This window comes from Typopeltis vanoorti, chromosome 12 (assembly GCF_054136105.1).
Source record: "Typopeltis vanoorti isolate ZY-2024b chromosome 12, IOZ_Tvanoo_1.0, whole genome shotgun sequence".
Classification (NCBI taxonomy): domain Eukaryota; kingdom Metazoa; phylum Arthropoda; class Arachnida; order Uropygi; family Thelyphonidae; genus Typopeltis; species Typopeltis vanoorti.
Genome location: NC_143560.1, coordinates 69,158,391 through 69,184,245, shown reverse-complemented (window position 1 = coordinate 69,184,245; position 25,855 = coordinate 69,158,391). Strand labels below are relative to the sequence as shown.

The following is a 25,855-nucleotide window of genomic DNA, read 5'->3' as shown; positions in this document are numbered from 1 at the left end:
ATCATCAGCGAACAAATGAATTGTTCCACTTAGATCCTTCCCTATATCGTTAATGAACAGATTAACAGCAGTGGTCCAAGAACAGAACCCTGCTGCACACCACTAGTCACAGGCCGTCTTTTGGACTCTACTCCTGAATAAACTACTCTTTGATATCTCTCCATCAACCAACCACCTATCCATCTCACCAACCCTATATCCATTCCCATATGTTGTAGTTTACGGATTAGTATTCCATGTGGTATCCTGTCAAATGCCTTTGCCAGGTCCAGCAGTATCACTGTAAACCCATTTCCCTTATCCAGTTCAGCCGTCACCTTGTTATAAAACTTGAGCAAGTTACTGAAGCATGATCTACCCTTCACAAAGCCATGCTGTCCCCTGTACAGTATCTCGTTTTCATTAATCCATTCCTGTATTTTTCCCTTGACTACTTTCTCTAAGACCTTGACAACGACTCCTGATATGCTGATCGGTCAGTAATTTGCAACCGTAGTCTTGGATCCTCCTTTATGCAGTGAAACTATTTTCCTCTCTTTCCACACCTTCGGGACTAAACCAGACCTGAGACTCAGATTAAACAACATGGTCAAGGGCACTGATAATTCTTTAGCTGCTTCAAGACCCATGCCGTTATACCATCCAATCCCACAGATGTGTTCACATTAAGGTTCTGTAATAGACTGGTCACCTCCACTTCATTCATCACTATTCCCGTATAAACTAATCGTTCCTTCATTTTTTCAATGTCACCACCTGGATGATATGCTTTTGCAAAGTGCGCGCTCAGTAACTCCACTATATCGACTGATTCATTGACCTTCTTACCATCGTTATTCCTTAAAATCATTTTGCCGTGTACAGTTTTTTTCTTGCTTGCAGCATATTGAAAGAACTGTTTTGGATTCTCTTTTGCTTGCAAAGCTAGTTTCCTTTCATAATCCGCTTTTGCTTTTTTTACCACACTCGTTACCTTTCTGGCATGCACTTTATACCGTTCGTGTGCCTGCAGGTCACCCCTTTCTTTAAATTCCCTCCACAGTTGTTTATTTTTTTGCAGCTCAAGCTTAATGGTGTTATTCATCCATTTAACTCCTACTTGTTTTACTATTCGGACCCTAGGTATACAATCAGCCATAACCTCCTATAAATGCTCCTTGACCACTTCCCATGCTCTATCGACGTCCAGCCCTTGCAGTTGTACATGCCATGGCACTGATCCAAGCAATCTTCTAAGCTTGTCATACTTGCCAGCACGGTAATTCCACATATACCCTGTCTTAATTGAAAATTCCACACCTTTAGCCACCTCCCAGGTCAAGACCTTATGATCACTCTCACCAATAGGTGGTAACATTGTCATATTCATTACAGTCAAATTCTCAGATGCTTTTACCAGGTCAAGCACTCTCACACCCCTAGTATTTTCAATTACGTGCTGTCTCAGATAGTTATCCCTTAATAATTGAATAAAATCCTTTTCCTTCCTCACATGTGTCCTCTCCTCATTCCAATCAATGTTACCATAGTTGAAATCATTTCATCAATTTCCCTATGCATACTATCTCCACCATCTATTCCATCACCTGGTCTATAGCAGCACCCAACTGTATATTTTATTCTGCCAGTCTCAATCTCACACCAAATAGCCTCAAATGAGCTCCTTTCACTATCCTGCGATACAACTTCAATTCTCCTTGGCTGCAGTTCATCAGCTATCATCAATAATACCCCTCCCCCCATTTTATTCTCTCTGTCCCTCCTAAACACACTATAACCTACACATTCTATCCCACTAACTATATCATCTTCCGTCAGCCATGTTTCACTAATGCCAATAACCTGTGGCCAGGAAGAGCCAATCAAGGCCAAAAATTCTTCCTTCTTGTTCCTAATACTGCTGGCATTAGTATACATGAAATGCAGTGATCCCTTAGTCCCACCCCTATATTGATGCGTTATTCTAAATGACCCATTCCCATTTTTTGTCCTTAGTGCTGGCTCGGGTACTTTATATACATTCATACACTCATCTGTCTCACTGATGAACTGTTTCACTGTTTTTTTCATCTGTCTCACTGTTTTAAAGTTAAATGTTGAATATGAGAATTCCATATAGCCTATCACATAGTAGAAGTAGAAAAATAATTGTGCAATTCTTGGACAATGTAAAAAAAATCAACTGTTTCAAAAGATATTTTAACTCATAAACTACTAAATTTAATGAGTGTGTAGAACATGGAACAAAGAAAGCTGTAGAATTTGTTTCAATAATTTTTTGTTGAAGTCCGCTATGTTTACCATGCATATTCACGCCATTGTCGTATCCTTGCCTGTGTAAATTAGAAATATTGAGATTCAGCTATTGTAAAGGATTTAAAATAAATTCATATAATCTCTGACTAGTGGTGTCTATAAAGTTCAACAAATCATGAGGGGATAGATCCTCAACAGCACAAAATCCCAAATAATGTTCATGAATTTCTGCTATGTTTTTATTTTTTTTATGATATACAAATCTACCAACAAGAGTTAATTGATCCATATGAGTTGTCTGGAGTTGTATCAAGAATTATTGAGTAATATTTTGCATTTTGAACTAGGATTATACAGGGTGGTCCATAATTCTTAGTGCAGTCTTAAACTTTAATAGATCCAACATTAAAAAATTTACAGATTTATAGTATATAATAGCTTAAAGTGTATGTAATTAAGTTTCATCTGCAATGATTTGTTTCTTATTAGTGCTTAACATGACCACTATCTTGTGTGATGCCTGTAACTAAGCGATTTTCAAAGTTCCGGAAAACGTTTAGTAGTTGCTGAAAACTGCATTAATTGTGTTTGTAATTTTAGTCTTAAGGTAATCAAGAGAAGCAGGTTTAGAAGCATACACGACTGTTTTGATTGACCCCATAAGAAAAAGTCTAACGGAGTCAGGTGACCGAGGTGACCATGCAAGAGAATTTTCTTCTTACTGCTGTTATGGACTTGAGTTCAGCAAGGCACAGGATGCAATTGACTTTTTCTTCAACATTTGCCATCTTCAATCACACCAGTCTAAAAAAAATTAGAAGAAAAATGTAATGAAATAATAATATTCATGCATTGAAAATTCTAATATTTATACTTTCAAATAATATTTATTGCAGCTCTGTAACTGTGATACTTTTGAAGCAATTAAAGGACAAAACTGCACTAAGAATTATGGGACACCTGTATTCACAGGCTTCTCTCGAAAAACAGTCAATTCAAATGTATGTAGCATCGCATAAGATACAATAACACGATGATAATACCAGACGCGTGCAACTATGGCTATACTCTGTCTAAAAGAGTACAGGCCGAGTACTACACGAGTCATAGAGACATTGTATATATAATTCTGTGATTCCTTGGATGATGCCATAAAGTTGAATTTTATTATACATATAATCAATAAAAATGCCACCCCTTTGATTAGCCACCATTGTGCAGTGAACAACCTACACACGGCAATCCTGTTGGTAATCTCCATAGAATCATCAGTCTCATTGAGGGAGGCCCACTTAACCAGTAACATGTCTATCGTAATGAGTTATTTATGCTACCTGCACTCACAATGCACTCAGGCAACGCATTCCACCAACAACTTTCCACGTAAAAAAAATTGACTTCTCAGTCCTTTCTTCACCACATCTCTATACAACTTTCAGGGATATCCCCTCGTTCAGCCCATCTTAACATCCACTCTTTTTATAATTTCTTCTGTATTAATCTGATAGAATCCCTTGGCTGACTTGAAGGTCTTTATCATATCTCCTCTTTTCCTCCTATCCAGCAACCTCGGTAATCCACATTCTCTCACATGCTTTTCATAACAAACATTCCAGATTCCTGATATCACTTTTGTTATTGGTCTTTGAACCCTCTACTGTGTCCACATCACAATGAAAACTAGGTGACCAAATCTGACCACCTACTTGTCCCTACATGTCAATGTACTTTTTTTATCATTACAGCAATATTATGTGGAGCCTTTGCAACACTTGCAATGTGTCCTCGTAACTTCATTCCACTGTCCACCATTCCCCAAAGACCCCGAATCTCATCCACTTCCTGAAGCACATTTCCACTAATACAGTATGTAGCCTTATGCCTCTATATCACAAAGTGTAACACCTTGCATTTATTAACATTAAAACTGCAGCCCCATTCATTTGTCTAAGCTAAAAGAGTATTCATATCTTCCTGTAGAGAACTCGCATCAGCACTACTCCTGATAATTCTACCTAACTTTGCATTATCAGCAAACATTTGAAGATATCCCCCAGTCAATCTACAAGAAATATCATTAACAAATAAGTTAAACATTAGCGTCCCAAGAACAGAACCTGATGCACATCACTGGTCACCTTCCTATTCTGAGACACCCCCATCATACACAACTTTCTGGTATCGTTCAGAGAGCCAATCTCTGATCCATCTAACAATAAATTATCTATTCCTATCCTCTGCAGCTTCTACACCAACTTATGTGGTAATCTATCAAATGCTTTATCTATCAAAATATAAGAGGGGATGTGGATACTCCCCTCTTATCCAGCAAAGTTGGTCGATTGGTAGAGCCTCTGCTTTTAATCGCTCGCAAAAACTTAATCAAGTTTGAGCGTGGTTAGTAGTTGGAGTGGGATCAATCGTTCGATAGCGTTGGCACACTCTCCCTCGATGAGTCTTTGGACTCCCTGGAGGTGTCACATAATAATAATAATAATAATTATATTTCCTCTTACTTGTCACATAGCAGAAAAAATCTCTCGGATTAGCTTTTACATGACTAGCTAATCTCCTCTCATATTCTACCTTTTCTTTTCTAACCATGCTTGTCACTTTTCTGGCCTGCGCTTTATATTCTTTATCCATCTGTTCACTGCAAACTGTTTTGTACTTCCTCCATAACACTTCTTTTATAATACTACATGCTTGATTTCGCCATTCATTTATCTCACTCCCACTCTATTTATTCACTTAACTCTTGGTATACAGTTATGCATTGCTTGTGTTAGATACTTCCTTATCATTTCCCATGCACTGCCAACATCTTTTCTACACCATTCATCACCCCATTGTACCGATGCTAGTTGACTATGGAGCTTCTCGTTATCACTCACATTATAGTTCCACACATAGACCTTCTCAATAACAACTTTTTCCTGTCTAAGTACTTTCCAAACCAATACTTCATGATCACTTTAACAACAGGTGACAGCACTGATACCTCATTCACAACAACATCCTTTGAGGATATCACCAAACCTAACCCCGATGAACCTCCTGTTACTCGCATGCTGCTTTAGATGATTATTCTGCAGAAACCTCAACAAATTCACTCTTGTTAATATACACTCTCTCCTCTTTCCAATCCACATTCTTAAAATTAAAATCTCCCATTAGGATCATCTTCATTTTACTTGCACAACTAATTTGTTTAAACATTTCACAATTAATATTCTCCACATTCTCTGGCCTATAACAGCATCCCATTAAATATACTATTCTAGTGATCTCATCTTCACACCAATTAGCTTCAAAATCTTCGCACGTACTACTATTTTCCACTTCAACTCTTGAAGGACACACAATTCCTCTACTACCATTAACAATACTCCCCCTCCTCTCTTCATCTCTCTCTCTCTCCTTTCAGAAAATTCTATATCCTGCCATTTCAAGTCCTGGCAGTTCATCTTCCTCAGTCAACTTAGTTTCACTTATGCCAATTAGTTTTGGGCATACTGATTCAAACTCAGTCCCTTTATTTCTGATACTCTGTATATTAGTATACATGCATAACAATTCCTCACTCTTTGAGGCCATCCCATCAACACAATCACTCTTTACTCTCTCTGCTATAGTGACTTCTCTCTTCATTCTGATAATCCATGTTTCCCTGATCCTGACTCTGATTTTTATTTATATTCTTATCATATCCACCATTTTGCACTACATCACTCTGTCCTGCTATAATCACTTCCTCACCTTTGTGTCTGTCCTCTTCATATCTTTCCACAACCTTCTTCTCAACGTCTCTCTGACTCTTAGTGGTACTAATTTCATATGAACCCTGTGTATACTCTCAGTAAACAACAATTGCTCTAAATTACGTACACTAAATCCATTCAAATTCATTCCATATACATTCACAAATTAAACACTCTGTGCCTGACCCAATTTAGCCATTTTGTCATTCAGCATCATTGCTCTCCTTCTCAGTTCACTACTATGATATCTGGGCAACAAACTACCACTTTCATAATGACACTAATATTCTTTGCCTCCTTCCACAACTTATTCAAATCCCTTTCCACATTCTTTGTTACACTATTCAAGTTGTTTGTGCCCACCACTACCACTAACTCTTATGCCTGTTCCTTCCTTCTATGCAAAGCATCCGATATTCATTTTATTGTACCACCTGTAAAACATGTCTTGTGCACTTCATCTTTTATCTTACCACACCTTTTAAGATTGAGTCGCCATATAAAGCAACCCTGTTATCCTTAGATATTTGCTTATTATTATTATTATTATTAACTTCTTGTCGTTTACACTAGTTATGCTCTTCTTTAAATGTTCAGTTTCCTCCACCATACATACAAGGAAGAGTTGTAGAGTTGATGCCCTCCCTCGATGAGTCTTTGTACTCCCTGGAGGTGTGATATAATAATAATAATAATAATACATTTAACTTGACTCTTTATTTTCATTCTGTTGCCTAAGCTCTTCCACGTCACTTCTATCATTACCATCACAAGGACTCCCATCCATTTCCTGATTATTCCTGGTAACACAGTTCTCATTTTTGGAACGTCCTTGCCTTTCATCACACTTCTCACATACTATCATACGTTTCTTTTTATCATTCCATCTAACACTCCATAAATCTTTAACATTTTAATTGTTGCATCTTATCCATTACAAAAAGTCCAGGGAAAAACTTTATCTCCGAAATAAGGAAGGCAAAATCAGATTATGAGAAGTTACTAGCCGAGCCTGCCAAAACGTTCGTTGCATGGCAAGTAAGAGGAAGAATGACTGTGGAAGAATAACCTTAATGAGTGCTGATGATCATGAGATGACAGAAGCAGATAAAATAGTTGAGTTACTATGACCACGCAGTAACCTCAGTTGGATATAACATCCAACTGAGGTTAATGACTTATGTGAGAATAGAGGCGGATGAATTTGAGGTTCTTAGGATGTTGCAGAATCTCAATGCAAACACAGTTGTAGGATTAGATGGAATATCAGCTCACGTTTTGCAGATTTCTGCAAGGAAACTGGCCATGTCTTTGACTAGGATCTTTAAGTCTCAGCTCTGATGGAGTTCCAAAGGAGTGAAAAGAAAGGGAAAACTTCCCTCGCATAAGAGGGGGGGAGGGTTCTAAGACTGCAGTTGCAATTATAGTCTAATGAGTATCTCAGAAGTGGTGGTAAAAGTAATATAAAAGTTGGTCAGAATGAGTGGATAAGAATGTGATACTCTGTGAGAGAAAACATGACTTTATCAAGTGTTCGTCATGCCTTAGCAATTTACTAACTTTTTAAGATAGTGACAACTTATTTGGATAAAGAGAATTGCTACACAATGATTCTGCTGGATTTTGCAAAGGTATTTGACAGAATACCACACGGAACTCTGTTATGCAATTTAGAACAAATAGGGAGGGATATGACACTGGTTATGTGGATAAGAGGGTGGCTGCTGGATAGATATCAAAAAGTGGTATATGGAGGTGCAGAATTCAGGCAAAAGAAGATAGCTGGTGGTGTGCATCAAAGTTCAGTGCTAGAACCACTAATGCTTAATTTGTACATAAATGATATAGGAAATAATCTGAATAATATTCAGTTGTTTGCTGATGATACAAAATTATATAGAGTAATAGTTAATCAAGATGATGCAGAGAGCTTGCAGGATGGTTAAAATAGGCTGTCAGTATGGGCAAAAAATAATGGGTGTTAATTTAATGTGGAGAAATGTGAAGTTATGCATTTTGGAATAAATAGATTACAAGTTGTGTTCCACAATGATTGAACTGTACAGCAATCCCTTGATTAATTTCAAATTTTTGAGGCACATTAATGCGTTCTTTAAAACAGGCATATTAATCAAAAATGCACTAATTAAATATAATAACCTATGGGAAAAGTAAAATTCATTCCTCAAATTTCTGTTTTGATCCTTAATTTTTTTTTATAAAAGAATTAGGTATGTCTCAGGGCCTAGTTAAAGGAAAACAGGAAACTGAAAGACAATAGAACATATTCAGAATATAAATTTATTATTTCACTTCTTAACAAAGAATTGAGCTAACGTAGTTTGATGGGCATTCTGTTTGTTTTTTCTTTTTTTTCATACAATTGACGGTATGGCCCTATTGCCTTTTCTACTCTTCTGCAACTTTTACTACTTCTGTCTTCATTAGGGTCGGCCTCTAAGCATTGCTGCTTAAAAACTTCAGTTGTGCGAAAAATATTTGAAAATATTTTTCGCACAATTGAAAAAATAAAAGAAAACCTTATTTCCAAATTTCAAAGACTTAAAGATCGACAAAACCAATGGCCATATTCAAATTTCTCCACAGTGAATGATAACAACCAACCAGAAGCAAGAAACAACAGGAGCCACCAATCGCCTACAGGTAACAGTAACGTAGTTAACCTATCCAACCATGCTTTAAACAAAACTCTCGGTACTTAATAAAGGTCTAAATTTTGCCATAGCACCCAAGTCGATAAACAAACTTGAATTTATTTGTAACTTAGAAAAAGGCTTAAGATTCATCCCAAATAACATAGGAGACAAAATACGTTTAGAAACCGCCAACATTTTAAATCATAACAAATCAATAACAAGCAACTTAAAAAAAAAAAAACACAAATTAACAGCGGCGAAATCATTAAAGTCAAATCCGAACATCATAATAACTAGAGCCAATAAAGGAAGTGCAAACCTTATTTTAAACGGAACCACTTATGTAGAAAAAAATGAATCTGCTAGTCTCAGACAATAACACATACCAACTCATTAACTACAACCCGACCAATAGAATAAAAAAGAAAACAGACAAACTACTTAAGTCATTTATCACATGGCCCAAAGATACAGTCAAAAAACTATTTCTGCACTACGCTCGTTCCCCAAGAATTTACGGGCTACCGAAAATTCACAAAGAAAACACATCACTCTGGCCTATAGTCGAAAGGATAGATAGTTCGAATTATCACTTAGCCAAGAAATTAGCGGCAATACTCAAGAAGTTAGTAGGTCATTCATATCAAAAACACACAATACTTCATAAACATCATCAAAGACATTACATTAGAAAAAGATGATTTATTAGTCAGTTTTGATGTCTCTGCCCATCTCTGCCCTCTTTACGAATGTCCCAATCAATGACACAATCCTTCTTTTACAGAACAAATTATCTCCAGATATCACGGCGCTCTTTGCAAATGTATTGCGTTCTGGTTATTTTGTATGGCAAAATGCTTTCTACCTACAAAAAGAAGGCTCAGCCATGTGCTTGCCATTATCCATTGGTAACATCGCCCATTGCTAACTTTTATATGGAACTCGAGCAATTTTTTGAGCAACTTGCTTTGGGTTCCTCTCCTTTAAAACCCAAAGTCTGGCTTAGATACGTTGACAATGTTTTCGCGATCTGGTCCCATGCTGCCAGACACTAGACACATTCCTTAGCCACCTAAACAAACAACACAAACGCATGCAGTTCACAATTGAGATTGAAAAACAGAACACACATCTTCCTTCTGGCAATGTTTCCATCACTGTTTACCGGAAACCGACACATACTGTCCAATATATACACACAAACTCCTACCACCACCCAACACAAAAACTAGGTGTCATTAATACTCTAAAAAACAGGGCTGTGAAGATCTGCTCCAGTGAACAGGCACTGAAAGACGAATTTAAAGTTATCAGCAATACTTTTCAAAAAGAAAATGGGTACAGCCAAAACACTATTAACTATTAACTCTACAAGACCTCAATAAAAAAACAAAGACAAACCAGACTACAATAAAACTATAACCATTCCTTACATTAAAGGGACATCAGATAATAATATAAACAGAATACTACAGAAATACAACCTTAAAGCCACCTTTAAACCTCCTGGAAAATTAAAGAGCTTACTCAACTCATCCAAAGACCCACTCCCTCCACTGGCCCACCCTGGAGTATACCGTATTTATTGCACCTGTATCATACCATATATAGGAGAAACAGGATGCACAATTCCTGTCAGACAAAAAGAACATAAACGATACATTAAATATAATAATTATGGTGAAGCTGGCCTTTCTGATCATGCCCTGAACACCTTACATAGAATTGACTGGAAAAGCATTAGTTGTCTATATCACACCAAAACATGGTATGAATGCAAATTTAAGGAAGCCTGTGAGATTATTACCAACCACCCCAATATGAAAAATAATGATGGTCTCAAAATCCCAAACATATGGAAGTCATATATTCGACCCACGGAACCTTCCTCTCTAAGAGCAACTATAAACAGGACTAGAAAATCCATGATTCTAAATCATAAATAACAATTGTAATGCTAAAAATAGGACATCATTGTTACTGAAAGAAAACTATCTGTAAGAAAGAATGTTTATTCGTGTTATCATAAATAGAATTTAACTTGATGTAGTTTATAAATAATTAATTTTTTTTTTTCACTAGAGGTCATGCCAGTAGACTTGTGATCAATTCATTGTTTCTCTAGCTTACTGTATGTAATGTAACTTAGCTTGTCCTGTACATTTGTATATGCTCCAGACAGATGATCTTAATATGAAGATCGAAACGTCGGGATATTAAAAGAGTTATTTATAACACAATGTTATAAAGTCCATAATTTCTAAAATGAATGCTGATCACCGTGTAACACTAAAAGAAAGGATGTCAAGGTTTGTTTTAGCATTGCATTAAAACTTCAGATCTCTAACCTGATCGGTTTCTTCCAGCTTAATCCCACCAGTATAATGCCTTAGATATCTAATCACACAAAAGTGCATGACCTTACATTTTCTAACATTGAACTGATAGCCATTTTCACATCCCCATAATTCGAGCCTATTGAAATCATTTTGCAAGTATTCATATCAACAGCACTCCTGATTACCCTATCTAACTTTGCATCATCAACAAATAGCTGTATGTCTACTGCCAAATCCTTCTCAATGTTAATGTACAGATTGAATAATAATGGATGAAGGAACGATCCTCGTGGTACACCACTAGTTACCTTAAATCTTCAGGACTCATATCACCCATATACCACATTTTTATATCTGTTAGTCATCCATTCTCTTATCCACACCAATATGTTATAATTTAATCCCATATTCTGTAATTTCTGCCACAGTGTTCCAGGCTGTATTCTTTCTAAAGCCTTACGAAAATCCAGAAAGTACCATGGTGTATCCATTTTCCCCTTGGGCGGAGGAGGGTAGATATGATTAAGACATTCAAATTACTGAAGGGTTTCTATAAAATTAATTCAGAAGATATTTTTGAGAACAGGGCTGGTTGTGGGAGGATTAGGGGACATCCATGGAAGCTGGGCAAAAGTGTGGTTAGTAAGGGTGTTAGAGCTGGGTTCTTTACTTTTAGACTGGTGAATGAGTGGAATGGGCTGCCAGAGTCTGTGGTGGATGCTGTGACAGTGAATGAGTTTAAGGCGAGGTATGATAGATACTGTATGAATGCATATAGTTGTGATGAACATGATTTTGGGTCTCCCTCAATGAGTCTAAGGACTCCCTGGAGTTGCCCGTAATAATAATAATATTCATTCTTTCTTTTACTAGTAGCATAACGATAATATTGTTTTGGATTGTTTCTTGCTTGCAGAGCCAGTTTCTTTTCATTCTCAGACTTAACTTTCCATATAGCAGTTGTGACTCTTCTGGTATGCTGCTTATAATTTTCATAACTGGCATCACACTTTCATCCAAGTGAATTGGATGTGTAATTAGATTACACATCCATTTCAACAGATATGCTCACATATGTTACCCATCTCTGGACAAATGCCATGGAGAAGTTTGGTGAGTCTCAAGCAGTTGCACTTGATACCTCCAGGACTTTTTATTAGGTCTGGCACAAAGACTTGCTAAGCAGACTGACATCATTTGGTCTGTCTCAGAACTACTGTAGTTGGATTGCCAGCTTCCTTTCTGGACACACACACACACACAGACTGTGTGATGGTGGATGGTTCCTTATCCTCTCACCATTCAACTAATGCTGGGGACCTCCAACCCAATTCACAGTTTTGCAGATGACAGCACATTGCACTCCTCTCTTTCATTTGACAAATCTTGCTCGACATAACTCACCTTAACCTACTGAACATCAACCACCACCACCACCACGCTCGATTCTGATCTCCAAGCTATCCTCCAATGGGATCCAGATAGCCTTATCAATTTCATCGCTAATAAAATCCCATTTTGTCTTATTTCTCATAAAAAAAGAACCATTTTTTTCCCAGTATTATTTTTGACAATACTCAAATTTCCAGACAATTTCAGATTTCTCTTCTTGGAATTAGCCTCTCCTGGCATAAACACATCACAACCATTGCATCCTCAGCTTCAAAAAAACTAAGATTTTTCTTTCATTCAAGACATTATTTCACTCCTGAACAGCTGTTAACCTCATACAAATCCATCCAGCTATTGAATACTGCTCTCACATATGGGGTGGGGTCACTAAAAGCTCCCTCAACATGCTTGACTCCATACAGAGGAGAACAATTAGACTTATTAATGACCCATCTCTTACCAACCCACTCCCCTCCACACACACACACACACACACACACACACTTTCACACAGACGTGTGGTTTCCACACTGTGTATTCTATAAATATTTCCATGGGAAATGTTCATCTGAAATAGCATGAATAATTCCCCCACTTGGTACTAAGCTCATTGGACCATGTGCATCAGCTGCTGAAAATCCCTTCACAGTGCACCTTGAAACCCACAGAACTGGTTTCTTTTCCTCCTCCTTCATTCCTGCAACTACTGTATGGTGGAACAGTCTTCGCCCTGTTGTTTTTCCCAAGGAATACAATATACAGGCTTTTAAATCAAATGTAAACAAGTTCCTCCTTTCCCATCCCAGTACACATATATGGTACTAATGTACTTTGGTTGATCAACCAACCTCTCATGTACGAGCTCAACATTAAAAATAAATAAAAAAAAAAATATTGCAGCATTTAAGTATTTTTTAAATACTTCCCATTCACTGTCGATATTTTTCCCATGGCTCAGAATACATATGTATAGGGAGAGAGAGAGGGGGTGTGTGTGTGGGGGGGGGGGGGTAAATAGAATTGCTTTTTTTTTTAAAGTGGGAGTCATATTTAAAAAAAATCAAACTTGGTATTCTTCAAAATCTCATCTTTCATTCTGTTTATGCTAAACTTCAAAATGGTGGCAAACAAATTATCAACACATTCAAAAACTGATTTTCAAAAGGATAAAGCAGGAAACTTCATCATGTCCAAATGGTAGTCTTGCTTTGTATCTCTTGACAATGTTTAACCTACCCTTTCCATCTCTTTTACATTCAGGTGAGTCTCTTGTTTTGTTAACCATGAAAATATCAGACTGTTGGCTTTGTTTCCTCTATTTCTTGCATTGGCAATATTGATAAAAGTCCTCCACCATTACAAACATAACATTCCATGCCCATTTGATATTTTGCCAGTTATCTCCTGGTCCTGATGGCATTTCTCTTCTTATTCTTGAAGGTATGTGCTCTATATTTGATTTTTCATGTATATTGCCATTTTGTTCTCTTTATTTCTGCTGTTGTCCAACCAACAAATTGGCATTAGTCTTTATTCAAGCCATTCTTAATAAGAGTGGTAATTCTCTATGATAATAAAAAATTTTATGATAAACATCAAATTATATGCAATTTCTCTGTCCCTTCAATTCTTGCTGAAGTAATGGACAAAATATCATTAACACCCAAATTCTACAATACCTGGAAGCTTCTGAGGTAATAAATGATCATCAACATGACTTCTGTTACTTTCAATCAACAAGGAATCTTCTTGTGTATATCACACATCTTTGGACAGTAATGCAATGGACAAGTTATGGGAATCATAAATCGCTGATATCTCTCTTAATCTAAATCAGTTAAGATATGCAGCAGCTATTAAATACTTTTTAGCTTTTCAATCTCACAGAACATTTTTCCCCCAATTTTTTTCATTTGTTCTTTGTTGATGTTAATTTGTTCGAGATGATGATCACCCTCCATTTACTGCAAAATCATGATTTACAGTAAACCAAATGATAAATAGCCCATGAGAAGATCATCGACAATGAAGGGAAAATAAATTTTATTATCCTAATTCAGTAATGAATTGAATGCATTTTGTACTGTTTGCTGATGTTATGACAAAAAAGTGAAAAAGGTTTGAATTGAAATTGTCTGGATTACAAATGCCATATGACTGTCTGCGTCATACTTTAAAGTCAAGTTTTAAAGGAGATGTCTGTTATCATTCTCTACTACTGCTAATTTTTGTCTGGAATTTTTTTAACCATGGAATAACAGACATCCTCTGGCCATGTTTCTTCTCCAGTCCTGCTGAAAATAGAAATTGTTCTGTACCAAACAAATTGCCTAAATGAAAAACAAAACATGAGAAATGAGGATTGTACAAACAGAGCTTTGAGATAAAGTATTTTGCAATGCAAATATACTATTAGTTGTAGTTGAATACGGAAACTATAAAAGTTTCTGTATTCGGCTTTGAAATGATGTTGGATTTAATATCCACTTAATTTTATAATATTTGTGTGTCATTTAAATTGTGTATTTTTAATACTGCTACTACTGTCCTAATGATACTATTAAAATTTTAAAAGTATTAGGCCACTAATAGCTGTAGTCGTATGGCTTATTTTGTTGAAATTTTTGTTGCTTACCTTTGAAGTTATATTGGTTCTTTGAACTGCATGTAGCCCTGTGAACGACCTCAGTATAGCAAACAGTACATCATCGGTGTGTAGAAACAAGCAAATCAAAGGAATGGGAATACAAAGTACATACAGCATTTGGTGTTTACCAATTAAAAACTGTTGCTGCATGCTAGAAATTTATTATATTAATTATTAGAAATTAATTATAGCCCTACAAAAATGCAAATGAAACAATTAAATAAGCTTGATGAAGTTGTTAGTTGGGATCAAAATACTGTGGACAAGATGTGCACTCATTTTGGAAAAACTCATTGTATATATGGCCTCCCAACAATAAAAATTCATAAAGAAGGTTATCCAGTAAGACCCATTGCGAATTGTATTGACCAGTGGCGGCCTGTACATAAGCACTGCGACTCTGCAGCACCCCCAAGGAAAAAATGAAAAAATTAAATTTTATTTGTGTTTATAAATAATAACAATGCTTATAACATTATATAAATGCAGTACAATATGTTAAAGGTTACAACTTATGTTTTGACATTGATTGAATAATTAATATTTGGAATTGTTCGATTAACGCTTTAGATTACAAAACAAATGCACTGTGATCTAATGCCGATATTTGTTTGCTCTTGTCATTGCATGTTATGTCATTCCCAACTGTAACTGCTCATACAGCAATGTATTTTTAGTATGCTTACGCACCTTATTTCTGTGAGATATGAAACGTTTATTATTGGTGCATGTGCATGGTGAACTATTTTTTGTAAATCTTATTTTATTTTGTTAAAATAACATAATTATTTATTTATTATAGATACAAGGCTGAATTATGATGAGCGTCACTGTTGAAAATATGAAAAGAATAATATTTTTTCAGTTATCATTACACGAAACAAATGCACTGTGATCTAACGCCGATATTTGTTTGCTGTCGTTGCACGTTACGTCATTAGATGAGCTGCCACTTGTACAGTGTATCTTGTGTGCCTGTGCTCATTATTTCTGTGAGATATGAAATGTTTATTATTGGCGTGTGTTCGTGGTGAACTATTTTTTTGTAAATCTTATTTTATTTTGTTAAAATAACATATAATTATTTATTTATTATAGATACAAGGCTGAATTATGATGAGTGTCACTGTTGAAAATATGAAAAGAATTATATTTTTTTCAACTATCGTTATACGAAACAAATGCACTGCGATCTAACGCCGATATTTGTTTGCAGTTGTCATTGCTGTTGATATGAAACTTTTATTGGTGTTTGTTCGTGGTGAGGATGAAATATTTTTAATAAAGCAATTTTTAATAACTACATTTATTTATTAATAAATTTGTTACTAATTAGGGGAGGAAAAATTTTTTTTTTTTTTTTATTTGCAGCACCCCCACTTAAAATTTTCGCTGGCCATCACTGGTATTGACTCTCCCACCTATAGAATTGCTAAATTTCTGTCATGTTTATTAACTGCCCATACTGGACAATCCATATCATTCATCAAGAATTCCACATTTTCTTGACAAAATCAAGGATATTCAAATACAAGAGTTGGATTTGTTAGTCAGCTTTGACATTGTTTCCCTCTTTACCAACATTCAATTATCTGACATTGTTAATTTACTATATAATGATTATCCTCCTGATATTGCAAAGATTTTTTAATTTGTTATAAAATTAGGATATTTCACCTGGAAAAACAAGTTGAAGGTACTGCCTTGGTAGCCCTCTGTCTCCATCTTTGGCAAACTATTTTTTGAACACCATCTGGAAGATACCTTGCTCTCATTCATTCATCCCCAACCCTCTCATTGGTTTTATTATGTTGATGATGTCTTTGCTATTTGGCCTCATTCTGAAAATGAACTTACCTCTTTCCTACAACAAATCAATAGCCTTCACCCAAACATTCAATTCACCATGGAAAAAGAAAAGGCTGGTAGTTTACTATTCTTGGACATCTGTCTTACACACAAAGCCTCCAGTAATTTATTAACCAGTGTTTATCACCAACTTACCTTTACTGGCAGATACATTCATCAAAAGTCTGCTCATCACACCTCTCGGAAAAAAAAAAAAAAAAAAAAAAAAAAAAAAAAAGGTGTTATCAAGTCTTTAATTAATAGAGCACATAAGGTGTGCTCCTCTCCCTGAAGCTTACAACAAGAACTTCTCACTAACAAAACGTTAATGGAATTTAATGGTTACAACCCTAATCAGATCCAGCAGATAATTGACTCCTATGTTCCAACACCTCGGGATTCTTCAAACTGCAGGGTTCCAATCCCTTATATTTCTGCCATCTCAGAACCGATTCGTAGAATTTTGAAGATGTATCATCTCATTCCCGCATATTTTCCGGTCAACAAAATTTCTCATCTGTTGCCATCTACAAAAGACACCTCTATTAACTGTATTCTAAGCTGGCATTTACCAGATATCGTGTGAAGTAATCTAACACACTTTGACAAACAGGCCGTTCTGTGGAAAAAGGAATGAATGAACATCAATATTATATCGAATACATGAAACCTCAAAAATCTGATCTGGCACAACATAGTATTGATACTAAACACAATATCCAGTGGGATAAAGCTCATCTTCTCCATAGATGCAGGTTTAAATATGAACGTCTTTTCAAAGAAAGTTGCGAAGCCATTTTGATTGGCCAAATCTGAATTGGAACAGTTGTCTCTCTCTCCCAAAAGTTTGGGAGATTCTTATCTTATAGAACCATGAAAAATAGTTTTTAATAATATTTTTAATAATATTATTAAAATTGTTGCTGTGTGCTAGAAATTATTAATTTCTAGCACGCAGCAACAGTTTTTAATTGGTAAACCACCAGTTGCTGTATGTACTTTGTATTCCCTTTCCTTTGATTTGCTGGTTTCTGCACACTGATGATGTACTGTTATTTTCAGTAAGAAATATCTGTACTTTCATTTCATTAAAGTTAATTACTGTGGTTATCATGTAATTTATTATTTATAGTCATGCAACAGATACCTTTAAAGATTAAATTACAATTATTTCTTCTTAATAAATTGTACACAATTCTACAATTCTTTATGCTGTATTCATTCTGATTATTTTAGTATTAACAAATATTGCATATTTTGGTAATTATTTTTAATGCATGTATAGTTAATTCTATAATTATTATTTATTTATAATATCATCTGTTTATTTTATCATCTGTAAGAAGTACACGGTAATTGAATATCACCTGCAATTGTGTTTAACATTGTACATTTCACAGTATGTTGTCTTATGTAATTAAGGTTTTGGATAAATTCTTATTGTTAGGCAACCCCAAGACTTGCCAGCAAAAGAAAAAGTGTACATACCAGAAAACTAAGACCACAGTCAGTTGTAGGTAAGTAAAAGAAGAACTGTGATCATTTGATGTTTGCAGTAAAGACTAAGAGAAATAAATTTGCATGTAAACTAAATAAATAGCCATTTTGCAATTTCATAAGCTTTTCTAATTATAAAATTAGCCATTTAAAATTAAATAGTTAAAATTTTTTGTTATTCTGCTACTCTTCAAAATTTGAAGTAAACTTTCTAAATGAAGAATTTATACTAATAAATCCGAAAGAGAGAAAATAGATATATAAATTATAACTCAATTAGTCTGGCAATTTTTAAAAGCATATGCCGATTAGGAGAATGCATGCATAAATTGGTAAATTGTTTGACCTTGTTGTTTAATTTGAATCTTAACAGGATTCCAGAAATGTGGGAAGAGAAGAAAATAATCCTAAATGGATGGTTTAAAATAAATGCAGCAAATTATAGGCCATGTAGTATATCTGGAATAGTATTTAAAGTTTGGAAAAAAATTTAAATACTACTCCAGTTTAATTTGGAACAATTACTGTGTTCAGTTTGTTTATTAAGATATTGAGGAATATCAGTTGTTTACTGCACAAAACTGCAGAGGATGTGAATAGACTATTGTCTTGGGCTAATGAAATTAATGCCAGTTCAATTGTAACATGCAGGATTATGCATACAGTTTATTTTGCATTGATGCTACATTAATATATAAAGTTTTGCTCTTAAATTGATGATGGCAGACAGAAAACTGAAATTCCTATTGCATTACAATACTGATGAAAATGATGCTGCTGAGAAGAATATACTAATGTATACAGATAATAAAGCAATGATTTGTCTTTACATGGAAATGTAATAACGTCATCTGGAATATTGTGCTCATATTTGATCTCTGGGATTCCAATAGGACGGATGAAAGAATGCTGGAAAGGTCACAAAGGAGAATGATTAAAATTGTATCAGAACTGGAATGAAGATGATAAATTAAGGAAGTATGAGCTTACAAACTTTGAACTCCATTTTGAATGGATAGAGGAGATATAAGAGAGATGGAATGAATGGATGGACGGTATGGTAAAATTATTTTATTGGCTGAAAGTGGAGAAATCTTTTAGTATGTAGTAAGAAGAGAAAAAACAAATAAGTTCTTTCTGCTGAAAGTTGAGTGGGAGGGTGATCAGCAAAATAAATTTTTCTCTGGGTACATGGTGATTGAGCAGAATAAGTAGCCAGTAGATGTGAGTGTGTATTGCCTGAGAATAAATTTAAAGAGAGGTGTTGATAGGTAGTTTGTGTGTATCGAATGGACTGCTCTATATTAAAAAAAAATTATATAAAGTGTCACAAGGGGAGGTAGTAGTGTATTTGAATTTGTTAAGAAAAGCGTTTTTTCTTAATTATATTGTTTACATTTTATAATAGTGCTTTTGTATAATGGTCAGACTGGATATAGATATTTTACTGTGGTGTTGTGCTTTTAAACATGTTCACTTTAGTTGTTTTGATTAATGTGCTAGTTAGTGTTGCAAAATTGGTGGGTAAAGAAGCTTATATGGAGAGTCAATCATTAAAGGTGTGATAAATAATAAAGCACATGACATGTTTTCCAGGTGGTACAATAAAACAAATATCTGATACTTTGCATGGAAGGAAGGAATGTACATCAAAATTAGTGGTGGGCATAAACAACAACTTGAATAGTAAGACAAAGAATGTAGAAACCATTCTGAAGAAGTTGCAGGAAGTGAAGATACGAGGGTGGTCTCTGAAAAGTTCTTGGCCTAACAATGAAAACACGAATTTATAATTTCAAAATTATTTTTATTTTTCAACATAATCTTCCTTAAGACTAATACATTTATTCTAGTGATGCTCCACTGCCATTATCCCGTCCCTGTAGTGGTTCTCGGTAAAATCTGCAAAATACCCCTCTGCAGCTGCAATCACCTCTTGATTCAAAGAAAAACGCTAACCAGTGAGGAAGAGCATTAGTTTTGGGAAGAGATAGAAGTCAGAGGGAGCCAAATTTGGGGAATAGAGTGGATGTTCCAACAATTCATAGTGCAGATCCCTTAATTTTCCCATTGCCAAAACACCTTTATGGGCAGGTGCATTGTCCTGATGAAAGATGATTTTTTTCTTCTGCAAACCAGGTCTTTTCTCATGAATTTTTTTATCTAGTCTGGTTAAAAGATCGGAAATATATTCTCCGGTTATTGTTTTACCCTATTCAAGATAATTAATAAAGAAAATGCCTTTAGCATCCCAAAACACTGACACCATGACCTTTCCTGCTGATGGAACCAACTTTGTCTTCTTTGGGGCTGAACAACCGGCTTATGTCCACTGTTTTGACTGCTGTTTGGATTCTGGTGTGTAATGGTGAATCCAAGTGTCATCCATAGTAATAAATTGACACACAAAATTAGTTTTATTCTTGTTAAAATGCTTCAAGCACTATTCAGAGATTTTCATGCAAGTGCATTTTTGCTCTGCTGTGAGCAAGTGCAGCACCCATCTTGTGCAAAGCTTTTTCATTTGCAATACTTCATTCAAAATATATCCTGCACATTCTTTTGAAATGCCTATAGTCTCATCAGCTTGACTCGCCAGTCATCCAATACCATATCGTGCACTGGATCAATGATTTCTGGTGTTGTTTCACTTTTTGGGCATCCTCACGTGGATCACCTTCACGGCCATGTTTAAACTCAGCAGCCCATTTCTTAATTGCCAAAAATGAAGGAGAAGAGTGCCCATAAACTTTTATGAACTTTGAATAAATTTCTTTTGGCATTAAATCTTCTTTTACAAAGAATTTTATAACCACACAATACTCAATTTTATCCATTTCAAGGGATACAGACAACACTTTTGCATCAGACAGCTGTATAAAAAACTACTTGATAGAATGACTTGCAATTTCACTTGGATGCTTATGACAGATGTACCACAACTTAGGAAAAAAATTGTGCCGATTGTGTTTCCATCTGTGGTGGAAGCCGAGAACTTTTCAGACCACCCTCGTAATATGTCATTGGGAAAGCGGTTAGTTTGTTGCCTAGATATGATAATATGAACTCAGAAGGAGAGCAGTGTTACTGAATGATAAGATGGCTGAATTTTGAAAGGCAAGCAGTGTTCAGTTTGTGACTTTGAAGAGTAGTAAGCTGATGGTTTGCATTTGAATGGGTTTGGTGCTGGATATTTGGAGCCATTGTTGTTCGCTAAGGGTACACTGGATTCATATGAAATTAGCATGACTAAAGTTCAGAGAGAGAGAGAGAGGGGTTGAAAAGCAGGTTGTGGTAGGACAGGAAGAAGATCACTTGCTCACAGAGGTGAGTAAGTGATTATACTAGGGCAGAATGATGCAGTGCAAAAGGATAGGGATGATAAGGATATGAATGAAAACTAGAGTCAGAATCTGGAAACAGGGGTGGTCAAATCAAATAGAGAAATGTGCTATATACAGAGAGAGAGAGTGCAGAGTGATGGTGTTGATGGAATAGTTACAAAGAATGGGGAATTGATGTTTGTATACTTACTGTAAGGATTATCAAAAATAAAAGGACTGAGTTTATAGCGTTGATTGAGTCAGCATGACAAAAGATAATTGATATAAGCGAAACTTGATTGTTGAGTATGATATATAGTCAGGATTAGAAATGGTAGAATACAGAATTTCCCAAAAGGATAGGAAGGTGAATAAAAGAACAGAAATACTCTTAATGATAACAGATATATGTGAAATATCTGTATGAATAGTAATATATGTGAAAAATGTGAAGCTTTTTTTTTTTTTTTAGTATAAAGTTGAAATCAGTAGAATAGTATATCTATTACGATGTTATTATAAACTAGGGAATGAGCACTGATTGTGAAATGTTTAGACAAATTAGTTGGACAAGTAACAGGAAGATGATTGTTGAGTATAATGGGCGATTTGAATTTTAGGAACATGAATTGGAAAGAGAAGATAGTGTATATTAACAAGAAGAGTGAATTTGTTCAGTTTCTGCAAGATAACCATCTAGCGCAGCATGTGATGGAAGCAACAGGAGGTTCATTGGGGTTAGGTTTGGTCATATATTCAAAGGATGTTGTTGCTGTGAATGAGGTATCAGTGCTGTCACCTGTGGTTAAAGTGATCATGAAGTATTGTTTTGGAATGTAGCCAGACAGGAAAAAAGTTGTTATCAAGAAGATCTATGTGTGGAACTATAAAGTGGGTGATAATGAGAAGCCCCATAGTCAACTAGTATCAGTACATTGGGTTTGATGAATTGTGTAGAAAAGATGTTGGCAGTGCATGGGAAACGATAAGGCAGTATCTAACACAAGCAATGCATAACTGCTTTCCAAGAGTTAAGCAAATAGAGTAGGAGTGAGATGGATGAACAGTGAAATCAAGCAAGCAATGTTACAAAAGAAGTTGTTATGGACGAAGTACAAGACAGTTTGCAGTGAACAGATGCATGAAGAGTATAAAGTGTAGGTCAAGAAAAATGACTAGCATGGTTATAAAGTAAAACTAGAATATGAGAGGTGATTGGCCTGTCAGGTGAAAGCTAATCAAAGGGAATTTTTCCTATGTGGTAAGCAAGAGAGAAAAGAATTATTGCAGATCGACACTGTTGGATAGCTATGGTATCAGGGTAACCACAGCAAATGATATAGTGAAATTATTTAACGAACACTTCATCGGTATATCATAGTGGTATGATTTTGCTGTTTTAAGGATACTCGTGACATAAGATTGAATGATATATTCACGTAAACACGAGAAAGATATTTATTTAACCAAATATTTTGGTCTGAAAATAGCAGACCATCTTCAGTGGTATTACAAGAACAGTTTAAAAAAAAAATACAAGCTAGAATACTAACAATAGATTGTTAAAAATAGAACACGTCACGTGATGTTATATCACTAAGTATGAAATGGAATATTTTGAAGTAGAGACATGATTGAAAAAAATAAATAAATAAATAATAATGAGTAATCTTGATTAGACTTTCCCAGATTTTTGATATAGATATACAGTCATTACGATTCAGGTTGGGACGATGGAGCAAGGCCTCCACGCTTTCCTTGAACAAATATTCAACCTATATCAGGATCTATGTAAGAGGCGAGTCCTGGACCAAAAGATGCTGTGGTCAGTTTCAATCCCGTGTTGAGCCAATCCAGACTTTTCAGGTTTGTTGTGAAGAATGGAGGATTGATGTTCTTGGATTCTTTTTTCAAGAGAACGTTCAGTCTGTCCAAAATAGGAGAGATCACAGTTGCAAGGAATTTGATAAACTCCAGGAAGAGATAAAGCTGAGCGTTTGTCTTTAAATGAAGGAAAATCAGAAGACAATTTGTTAATAGGTGAATACGTAGTTGTTAAATCAAATTTCTTTAAAATTCTTGCGATAGGTTCTGAAATACCGGAGATATAAGGAATAGGCACTTGACGTATTGAAACTTTGTTGTTTTGTGGAGGAATATAAGAATTGAGAAGATGTTGAGTACTTTTTTCAGAAAAGCCATTGAATTTCATGTGTTGTTGGATAGTAGAAAGTTCTTTCTGTAGATAATCAAAAGTAGAACAATTAGTTTTGGCTCTTCTGATAAGCATTTTATAATTCCCGTTTTTTGACATGGATGATGGGCTGATTCTTTAAGAATATAACGACCTGTGACCTATTCGATTTCGTAATACATTCTGGATATTTCATATGTCAAAATAAATTTTACAGCCAAGTAGAAGGAATGGCCATGGGAAGTCCTCTTTCTCCAGCTTTAGCCAACTTTTATTTAGAACATTTAGAAAAAGTCCTCTTCTCATCTATTTTCCCTTAACCATCTTTTTGGGTAAGATATATAGATGACATCTTTACTATTTGGCCTCGCAGCAAAAACTCTTTACCTTCTTTTTTAAACAGTATTAATTCCTTGCATCATCGTATAAAGTTTACTATGGAAATAGAAGAAAACAACCAGTTATCTTTTTTAGATGTTCTCCTCATCCAGTCACCTTCAAATATTCTTACAACTACAGTAAGAATTAAACAGGAAACCAACGTTCGCAGGTCATTATATTCTTAAAGAATCAGCTCATCATCCATGTCAAAAAACAGGAATTATAAAATTCTTATCAGAAGAGCCAAAACTAATTGTTCTACTTTTGATTATCTACAGAAAGAGCTTTCTACTATCCAACAACACATGAAACTCAATGGCTTTTCTGAAAAGAGTACTCAACATCTTCTCAATTCTTATATTCCTCCACAAAACAACCAAGTTTCAATACGTCGAGTGCCTATTCCTTATATCTCCGGTATTTCAGAACCTATCGCAAGTATTTTAAAGAAATATGATTTAACAACTACGTATTCACCTATTAATAAATTGTCTTCTGATTTTCCTTCTCCTAAAGACAAATGCTCAGCTTTATCTCTTCCTGGAGTTTATCAAATTCCTTGCAACTGTGATCTCTCCTATTTTGGACAGACTGGACGTTCTTTTGAAAAAAAAGAATCCAAGAACATCAATCCTCCATTCTTCACAACAAACCTGAAAAGTCTGGATTGGCTCAACACGGGATTGAAACTGACCACAGCATCTTTTGGTCCAGGACTCGCCTCTTACATAGATCCCGTTATAGGTTAGAACGTTTGTTCAAGGAAAGCGTGGAGGCCTTGCTTCATCGTCCCAACCTGAATCGTAATGACTATATATCTATATCAAAAATCTGGGAAAGTCTAATCAAGATTACTCATTATTATTTATTTATTTATTTTATTTATTTTTTTTTTCAATCATGTCTCTACTTCAAAATATTCCGTTTCATACTTAGTGATATAACATCACGCGACGTGTTCTATTTTTAACAATCTATTGTTAGTATTCTAGCTTGTATTTTTTTTAAACTGTTCTTGTAATACCACTGAAGATGGTCTGCTATTTCCAGACCAAAATATTTGGTTAAATAAATATCTTTCTTGTATTTACGTGAATATATCATTCAATAGTGGTATGAATGATGCTGTGCAACATGTAGAAGGGATGCAAGGATTAGGAAAATTAAAGGTAAAAGAATCAGAACCAGTTAAGTGTTGCTTGGGTTATATTTTAATAAGGCTGTGGAAATGGATCACCACTTATATTTAAGGAATGTGCAAAACAGTTAGCTATGTCCTTGACCTGGTTATTTAATGAAGATCTTACAATGAGGAAGGTTCCTAAGGAATGGAATGAAGACAAAATAGTACCTCTCTACAAGCATGGTTCTAGGACAGAAGTTTCTAATTACAGAGTACTCTGTATAACTGCAGTTGTGGTCAAGGTATTGGAGAAACTGAATAGGAATAGAATACAGATATGGAGTGATGTCTATCAGATCAGCAGGGATTTGTGAAAGGCAGGTCTTGTTAAAACAAGATGTCATAAGATGTAAGCAATTTTTACACACAGCCTTATT

The 25,855-nt window shown here is 35.2% G+C and overlaps 1 protein-coding gene across 2 annotated transcripts in view; it reads left to right on the top strand.

Annotated features, from left to right (window-relative positions):
* LRR (capping protein regulator and myosin 1 linker 1 leucine rich repeat protein) overlaps window positions 1–25,855 on the top strand; it is a 917,109-nt gene that overhangs the window by 681,592 nt on the left and 209,662 nt on the right. For both annotated transcript variants that reach the window (XM_090401192.1, XM_090401191.1), the window contains exon 27: window positions 18,348–18,417. In XM_090401192.1, the coding sequence (XP_090257318.1) occupies window positions 18,348–18,417 (70 nt within the window). The remainder of the gene's footprint in view (window positions 1–18,347; window positions 18,418–25,855) is intronic.